General features: G+C 56.0%; 1 protein-coding gene across 1 annotated transcript in view; it reads left to right on the top strand.

Annotated features, from left to right (window-relative positions):
• Positions 1-504: 504 nt before the first annotated feature.
• LOC105823465 (scavenger receptor cysteine-rich domain-containing protein SCART1-like) overlaps positions 505-9,323 on the top strand; it is a 40,864-nt gene continuing 32,045 nt past the window's right edge. Inside the window, exons 1-4 of the mRNA XM_012660672.1 lie at positions 505-610; positions 729-836; positions 915-1,159; positions 1,228-1,327. Coding sequence (XP_012516126.1) covers positions 505-610; positions 729-836; positions 915-1,159; positions 1,228-1,327 — 559 coding nt within the window. The remainder of the gene's footprint in view (positions 611-728; positions 837-914; positions 1,160-1,227; positions 1,328-9,323) is intronic.

Here is a 9,323-nt window from a genome sequence, read left to right as displayed (position 1 = left end):
CGTGTGCATGTGTGCACGTGGTGTGTGCGTGTGCACAGGCGATCAGTGTGCGTGTGCATGTGTGCACGTGGTGTGTGCGTGTCGCGGCCGCTGAGAGAGAGAGAGCGCGCGGAATGCTTCGGGTTGCTATGGCGACTGAGCTTTCACTCGCGGGCTTCCTGCCTCACTGGGGCTCCGGGCTCCATGCCAGTGGGGTCGCTGCCCCCTGGGCGCCGCCACCCCTTCGGTCGCCCGTCGTGTGCCGGGGGCCCCGGAGCAGCGGGCGGGTGGGGGACCCCGGTCCGGCGCAGGCTCGGGCAGGCGCAGCAGACCCCTGCTCAGGGCGCGGCCACTGCACTCCCCCCGCCCCTCGGGCCGCCCCACCTCCCTGCACGTCGGGCCGGCCCCGCCCACCAGCTTCTGGCCGGGAGGGGGCGCTGGTGGTACAAGTGTTTAACAATTTCACATTTTAGGGACACCCGTCTCCCTCCGTTCTCAGCTAACAAATCACCCAGGCCAAGAGGAATGGCGCCCCCGCCCCGGGGGCTGCCCCTGGAGGTGGCTGTCCTGCGTCCTGCGGGAGAGCTCTGCGGGGCGCACTGTTCCACTCGGACGCAATCCGGCGTGTTGGGTGAAAATGCTAACGTCAGGGCATACGTGATTGCGTTTGTGAAAACTCGGTACTTCCTGCCCTGTCCCAGGCTGCGTGACTCCCTAATAGGAGACTGACGACCCCCGCCGGTGACAAGCCGCCACCGCCAGCCGCATCCCCGCGTGCTCTGATCCGCTTCGTGCCGCCCTGTCCGCGCTGGCACTGGATGCTGGGCCCGCCCGGGGTCCCTGGATCACAGGACAAGGTGAGTGCGCCCCACAGAGAGCGGGGAGGGCTCCGGCGCGGAGTCCCTGTTCAGCGCCGGTGGTCTGCGTCCCCACAGCGCTCCATGGCCTGGAGCCGCAGCCAGAACCTCTCGGCGCAGGCCCCTTCCTCCTGCTGGGCTTCCCGGGGCCGCGGGGCCTGAGCGTGGCGCTCTTCCTGCTCCTCCTGGCCGTGTATGTGCTCACGGTGGCCGGGAACCTGGCCATCATCGCCCTGGTCGCGGCGCACCGGCGCCTGCAGAGGCCCATGTACTTCTTCCTCTGCAACCTGTCCTTCCCGGAGATCTGGTTCACCAAGGCCTGCGTGCCCAAGACGCTGGCCACCCCGGCCTCCCGGATGGAGCCATCTCCTTCGCCGGCTGCGTGGCGCAGATGTACTTCGTCTTCGCGCTGGGCTGCACTGAGTCCTTCCTGCTGGCCGCGATGGCCGACGACCGCTACCTGGCCGTGCGCCTGCCGCTGCGCTGTAGAAGTATTATTTTGATAATTTAGTAGATAAAATGGAGCACAGACCACGCCCTCACCTCTCTCCTTTCACCTCAAGCATGGCTCAGGCAGAACTGACAGGGCTGTGTCTTGACCAGTGTCCACTCTCACGGCCCCACCACCAAGGACCACTGAGAGAACGGGACTTCCCGCTGCTGGCCAGGCCAAGCATGAAGGGCAGTTGCCTGGACTTGGCAGGGCCTGGGTGGCACTGAGCAAGGTTCTGCCGCGAGCCCCTGGGAGCCAAAGCTAGGGACAGGCGGGAGGCAGGGGTGGGCTGAGCCTGCCGGCCTGGCAGTGGGACAGGCGCGGCGCTGCCGTGCAGAGGGTCTACAGCCCAGGCTGCCCTGGGCCCCACTGCTCCCTCAGCCCCGGCTCAGGCCCCACTTCTTGAGCCCATCAGAGACCCTCACGCGACACTGCACCTGCCCCGCCTCCCGTTTCTGCTGGGTCCCCACGCAGGGGTTACCTCTGAAGCCGATGAGCTGGGAGCCCACGGCAGGGGGTTCTGATGGTTTATTCTCCTGCGACCCAGCGCCTAGAACAGGATGGGCGCCCACGGGTCGAGGCATAATCACTGACCCTGTCGGGCATTATCTTACTGAAGGAGAAGGCAGGGACCAGGACCTCTCATCTCCTGAGGAATGGGGCCATCACGCAGGAGACGAGGGCCGAGTGCCCTGTGCAGTTTGCCTCCCGCTGGAGAGCTGCCTGGGCTCAGTGGCTTCCTGTGTGTGCTGCTTTGGCTCACGGCGCGACAAGCCTTGCATGGTCGAACGCTCGCTTTGGCAGAGATCTGAGGACTGAATTTGGGGGCTGCTCTAACAACCGGCCAGAGGGCGGGGGGCTGACCAGGTGGCTGTGGGGCACAGGGCGCAGGGCAGAGTGGCAGATGCCCCCAGGCCAGGGTGAGGCCACAGGGACGAGCCACGGACGTGTCCAAGCACACACCTGCAGGGAGAACAGCATCATGATCCGTCTGTCCTCACCGCACGTCGCTGAATTGCTCGTGTTTGTCCATCTCACCTCGTCCGTACCTCCCTCTGCTCTCTTGGTTTACTTTAGAGCAACCTCATGATCCATATTTATCTAAACAGAGTTTCTAAGAGGTGAAGACACTTTAAAATCTCTACACGATATGATCATTGCACCTAAAAATAACAGGGTCCCCTCAGTTTCATCGCGTTTGACCACGATCACATTTCTGTGGCCTTGCGATTGCCCTTTGTTGTTGACCTGTCTGAATCGGGGTTGAAACGTGGTCCACACGCAAGGACCTCGGCTCCCCCGGCCTTTGCCTCCTCCTTGGCCTGCGCCCCCAGGGCTGGCCGCGCTGCACGAGGGGAGGTTTCTATTCTCAACCCTGGTTCTGGGGAAGCTTGTTCCTCGGGCTGCTGGGGAATAGAGCATAAACCTCTTGGTGCCCAATCAAGCCTACTGTTTACGAAGAGATTCCAGCCAACTTTGATGTGAGACGTTTTAAGAGCTGGGACCAGCGTGTAGCTTTCCCTGGGGCGTCATTATACGGAAGGCGGGATGGCGTTGGGGCCTGGCCAGCTGCGGGTCTGTTAGAAAGCCGGCGGTTCCCGCTCGTTAGGCAGCGTCTTCAGGGACGGTGGGCACTGTCCCGATTGATGACTTCAAATTCACTCCGGGGCTCAGCTCAGAGGAGTCAATTAATGTCAAACAGGCAATTCAGAGAGGCGCCCTCCAGGGCAGGGCTGTGCAGCCCAGAGCAGGCGGGATGGGAGAGGCCGAGGTTCCTGCCCAGCCCGACCGAGCAGCCACAATTTCCTGGTCTTGGTGGAATTTTCCTGCATGGAGCAGGCTGCTTGCTCAGTCTGGCGGGGTCTGCGGTGGCACCAGAGCTCACCCTGGAGTCGTCACGCGACCGAGACACCCAAACCCCGACTGCGCAGGACACCAGCGCTTCCCACGCCCTGAACACGTCCCTGTCACGAAAAGGGACTGGCCCCCAACCCCCACTTTGCAGTCACTGATTTCCAGCCATTCCTGCGTCCCTCACAGTCTGCACTATAAAGGGATTAGATGCTTGTTTTTCTGGTGTGTGAACCTTTTATTCCGTATAACACATAGAACAGTGCCCGTCACGTGTGTAACGACGAAAGAGTTATGTGCAGGACGGCCAGCGACCTGTGGAGTTGAAATCACGTGGACAGTGTCCCTCAGAGGAGGCAAAAGCTTGTAATAGCCACACAGCGGAAACAACGCAGATGTCCGTCCACAGTGGACACCAATAAACCGTGGTCTGTTCATGTGGGGGATACAGCCAGCAGCGAGAATCAGCGTGCTCCTGCCACACACACCACGAGGATCTGCAAACGCCCTGCTCACTGCAGTAGCCAGGCCCGAGAGAGCACATGGTGTGTGAAGATTTGAAAAACAAAATAAAAACAGGCAGAACAAACCTGTGTCCCGTGGCCCAGGTCGCGGCCACGCCTGGGCTGTGGGCGGAAGGGAGCGCTGGGGTGTGGGCTCTGGCCGTGTCGGGTTATTGATCCAGGTGCTGTTTTGTGGTCTGTTCAGCTGATGAAAATTCAGCTTGATTGACAGTTCTCGCTTCGGCAGCACGCACACTAAAACTGCAACGATGCAGAGAAGATTAGCACGGCCCCGCACAAGGATGACGTGCAAATTTGTGAGGTGTTCCATATTTTTATGTGAAATTTCTTAGGTGAAAAATACAGCTATAGGGTTCGGATGAGGCCAGGTGCTCCTGGTTCGGTATCTCAAGCCCAGAAAGATGAGTTGATCCTTGGAGGAAACGACATTGAGCTTGTTTCAAATTCAGCTGCTCTGACTCAGCAAGCCACAACAGTTAAAAGCAAGGATATCAGAAAATTTGGGGATGGTATCTATGTCCCTGAAAAGGGAACAGTTCAGCGGGCTGATAAGATCTAAGAGTTGTCCAGCCGCGTGAAGATGCCAGATGATTCCTATTTGCAATTTTCATGCTGCTATTGATTTGGGGGGAAAAACTTGATTAACAAACTTGAACATAGAGACATCTGTAGGTGCTGCACCCAGCGATTGCAAATACACATTTGTTTCAACTCGTGCAGACATTAATAAACTCGCCATAACAAAATGTCATCAGGCTAAAGTCTCAAACTAATTTTCAGGCTTTGAGATCATACAGAATATAGTTTCTGACTACAATGCAATTAAGGGAGAAGTCAACAACAAAAAAATAACAAGAAAACTTTCACGTGCTTGGAAATACGCAAACATGAACACCTCATAAAGGGTTTTTAATTGAGGTATAATTCATCGTAAGCCTGATGCACAGTAGGTATACCATTTGTCAGTTGTTTTCCTTTCCATATTTTATTTAAGAAAACTTTGTCTTCCTGAGATTGTAAAGATATTTTCCCGCATGTGTTCCAGGTATTCTGTAGTTCCAGCCTTCCATCGAGGTCCGCGATCCATCTCAAATCCACACCAGCGTGTGGTGGGGCAGGTGTCAGGGCTTTTGCTCTTCCCAGGTGGATCTAACACAGCTGCAGAAGTCTTTGCTTCCCCATTACAATGCCTTTGCCCCTTGGCTGAACACTGATTGAGTGCTCATGTGGGTTTGCCGATGGACTCCGTGTCACCTCCCTGTCCATCTTTACCCCAATGCCACGTTGCCATTGCTTGTGTGGCCGTATAATAAGTACTGGCATTAAATATTCTAAGTCTTGACACTGTTCTTTTTCAGGAGAAGTGAGCAGAAGGGAGGGTGGATGCCAGGCAGGACGAGGAAGCCGTGGGGCAGTGGGACGTTCACTGTCTTCATCGTGGCGATGGTCTCACAGGTGTGTGCATATGTCAAAACTCATCACATGGCACACTTGAAGTGTGGTGGTTTATTATATATCAATCACACCTCAATAAAGCTGTTTTTTAGGAAAGAAAAAACTTCCCACAAAGAAAACTCCAGACTCAGAACCTCTGGCAGAACCAGCAGTGCGTGAAAAGCACACTGCCGCCACCCAAGCTGGTTTTCTCCAGGAGTGCAAAGTTGCATTTAAGAAAAAGTTAAGGCCAGGCGCGGTGGCTCACGCCTGTAATCCTAGCTCTCTGGGAGGCCGAGGTGAGCGGATTGTTTGAGCTCAGGAGTTCGAAACCAGCTTGAGCAAGAGCGAGACCCCGTCTCTACTAAAATTAGAAAGAAATTAATTGGACAACTAAAAATATATAGAAAAAATTAGCTGGGCATGGTGGCGCATGCCTGTAGTCCCAGCTACTCGGGAGGCTGAGGCAGGAGGATCGCTCGAGCCCAGGAGTCTGAGGTTGCTGTGAGCTAGGATGACGCCATGGCACTCTAGCCTGGGCAACACAGTGAGACTCTGTCTCAAAAAAAAAAAAAAAGAAAAAGTTAAAATCAGAAAATTGATCACTGAAATTTGCCACACTGCAATACTAAGGGAGAACAATCATTGTCCTAAGAAATGCAAAATTTTTTATATGAAATTTGATATCCATTTTTGATAATAAACAAAGTTCTTGCAAGCTGGAATTAGGAGGTCACTTCCTTAATCTGATAACCAGTATCATCAAAACACACCTCACGGCAAACTCACCTCATCTTCCTTAATCTGATAATGAGTAGCATCAAAACACACCTCGCCGCAAACGTCCCTCTTGTGCTGACTTTGCGCTGGGGCTCGTAACTGGTGCAGTGAGGCAGAGAAGAAAGGCATGAAAGTTGGAAAACCAGAGTCCAAACCATCCTCACGCACAGACAGTGCCAGTCAGAATGTAAACAATCCGGAAGAACCCACAGATAGTTAACAAAAGTCTTAGGAAAGTTTGGCAAGTTTACTGAATGCAGTCAATAAACAAAAGTCAATTGTTTTTCTACATATGAGCAATAAACAGACATTTTAAAAAATAGCTACCACATATAAAAGCAACAAAAATACCAAATATCTAGGAATTAATCTAATGAAAGATGTGGAAGACCTTAATGTAGAGAACTGAGAGACATTAAAGGAAGATCTAAATAAATGTAGACATGCAAGTTTATGCGTTGGAAGTCTCAATCTTGTAAAGATGTAAAATTTCCCCAAAATTAAACTGTGGGAGGGGAACAGGACTGGACAAACTAATCTGAGAGTTACAAGGAAACCCCAACAGGGGAACGGGGGACCAGCCCAGCAGCGGCCACCGGGGTCTTCAGGCAGCTGCTGGTGGGGTCCCCGGGGCGGCGCGGGGAGGGTTAGGGTTAGGGTGCGGCTGACGACAAAGGGGGTTTCCTTCCCTTTTGTCGGCGATGTTTAGAAGCCACAGGAGAAAGACCAGACTGGGGAGACCCCGAAGAAGCCAGAGGTCGTTCCTGGGGTGTCGGAGCTCCGCACCGACAGGCCCGTGGCTCCCCAGCCGAGAGCGCAGGGTCTGGGGGATGGGGGGCACGGGGCCACCGGAGAGAAATCACCCACCGGAGTCTCGGCAACGACCAAGGTCCTGCGGCCGGGGAGGGCGGGGAGGCAGAGGAGAGGTTTCTGCCCGTGTGTGGGAACCGTGCCCGGTGCCAGGGAGGCTGGGCCAGAAGCGGGGGCTCATGCCCTGAGGGTTGGGGCTGCAGCCCAGGGCAGCTGCCCAGCAGGGCCTGCAGCTCCACCCGCCCGCAAAGCTGGACTAGAACAGAACAGCTCCAGCCTCCCACCTGAATGCCCACCTCCATCCCCCCACCTCCAGCCCCCGACCTGAACGCCCACCTCCAGCCCAGGCCCCAGCTCCAGACTCCGTCTGACTCCCTCTCTAAATTGGCAGGCCAAGACTTTCCTTCAGACTTCCCCCAGCCCCCAAATCCTGCTGACCCAGAGCTTTCCATACCCACATCCAATCCACCAGCAAATCCTGCCAGTTCTGCTCACAAGATTGACCCCGCTACACCCCCAGCCCGGCCACATCTGCAGCCCCTAACTGGACCCTGCCCGTCCATTCTCCACCCAGCAGCAGGGACAGGGGCCTTCAAAGGCAGGTGGCACCGCGTCCCTCTTCTGCTCACCACCCTGCAGCCTGCCCAGTCAGTGAAAGCCCAGGAGCACCAAGGCCTGTGTGCTGCGGACCGCCACAGCTGGGCTGGGTCTGCCTGCCCTGCTCTCGCTCCCCGCAGCCATGCTCACTGTTCCCGGTGCCCCAGAGCGGCCCTTGTACTAGTAACAGCTTGTTGCAGGTCTCCCTCTGACACCTGAGCCCCCCAGGCAAACACTTGCCTTCTGGCTGTCCTATCTGGAGTCTAGAGCTGACGCCAAGACCCAGTTAGGGCCCCAGGGACACCGCTGGGTGGATGAATGGAGGGGACGTTGATCAAATGGATTTGGGGCAGGGAACATAGAGCAAAGCTACACTGCCCCTGGGCAGCCCAGAGGTCTGGCTCTGCATGGATCAGGATCCCAGGCCAGGCCAAAGGAGCAGTGGGGCCCTGACCCTCCTCCCAGGGGCTGGTCAGCTGTCCCCTGTGTCCAGGGTGTCCCTTTTCTAACAGTGCACAGAAGGTAGGGGCCTGAAGCCCCTTCCTCAGGTCCTGGGAACCTTCCCTCACCTCCCGCTGCCCTCTGCCCCCTTGAGCAAAGGGCAGGAAGTGGGGGACCTCCATGTCCTGGGAAAGAACAGAGCCCCGGGGGCTGTGGTCCCGGTGGGGTCTCAGTGCTGGGGCAGAGGGTCCTGGTGCCTTTGTCCCTTTTGCAGGGTATCCTTGGTCCACCCTGTGCCCCTTGCAGTGGACCAGCCAGAGATCAGGAGGTGGCGGATGCCAAGGCAGGACTGAAGTCTCAGGAGCCCTCCATAAGAGGGTCAGGGGGCCTGCACCCTTAGCTCTGGGCCTGGGGTGGGGGGTGAGGACCCAGGGATCGCTGGGTGATTTCTTCCTGGGCCCCCTCTGTTCCCCGGGCTGCTGCTGGGGGGTGAGACCGTTCATCTGCCCCACATCCTGCCCACCCCCTGAAGATAGCCTGTGGCAGGGCAAATGGGCAGGCTGAGCAGAGGGCCGGGTGCAGGGCTGGCCAGGGGCCCCTGCCCCAGGGACCGCGGGGCAGGGTCGGAACTCCCCCCAGCAGGAGACGGAAGCCACAGGAGAGTTTTCAGCAGAGCAGTGACGTGATGAGATTTTGGCTTTCGAAGGAGCCAGAGGGTGAGAGGAGGATATGCAGGACCCCTGCATGCCCACCAAGAGCCCGAGGGCAGAGAAGAAGGCTGTGGTGGCAGCCAGGAAGGGCACAAGTGGAGCAGCCAGTCGGGAACACGCCCCAGAGTGACTTGGGTGGCAGCAAGGAGCCCCGTGGCTGGCCAGGCACCTGCTTAACATTTGGAATCAATCAGCATAATTCACCATAGAACAGATTTTAAAGCACAAACAGTATCTCAATAGAGACAGAAAAACAGACAAAGTCAAACATTCATTCTTGAAAAAAAGCGCTCAGCAAGCTAAGAATACAAGAGAAGTCCCTCAATCTGATAAAGGCATCTGCAGAAAGCCTAATTAATACCATACTCAATAACGAAAGGCTGAGGCCGGGCACGGTGGCGCGTGCCTATGGTCCCAGCGCTTTGGGAGGCCAAGGCGGGAGGATGCTGGAGCCCAGGACCTCCAGGCTGCAGTGAGCTGTGATGGCGCCATTGCACTCCAGTCTGAGCGACACGGAGATCCTGTCTCTAAAAAAGAAACTAAACACAAAACATAGTGAAAGGCTGAATGCTTTCACCCCGACATCAAGAGCAAGACAACGTTGTCTCCTTTTACCACTTCTATTCAACATCGCATTAGAGGTTCTATCCAGCCCAATAAGGTAAAAAAGGAATAAAAAGAGCCCGTACAGGAAAAGAAGAAGTAAAGCTCTCTGCTCGTGGCTGACGTGACCAGCTCTGGCGCTCGGACGGAGTCTACAGTAAAGCAGAAGTAACGTGCTGGTTCCACAAGTTTGCCTGATACAAAATCAATATTCAAAAATCAACTTTATTTCTATATATTAGCA

This window comes from Propithecus coquereli, unplaced genomic scaffold, assembly GCF_000956105.1.
Source record: "Propithecus coquereli isolate 6110/MARCELLA unplaced genomic scaffold, Pcoq_1.0 Scaffold673, whole genome shotgun sequence".
Taxonomy (NCBI): domain Eukaryota; kingdom Metazoa; phylum Chordata; class Mammalia; order Primates; family Indriidae; genus Propithecus; species Propithecus coquereli.
The sequence above is the reverse complement of the archived record's forward strand: the minus strand, read 5'-3'. Positions and strand labels throughout refer to the sequence as shown.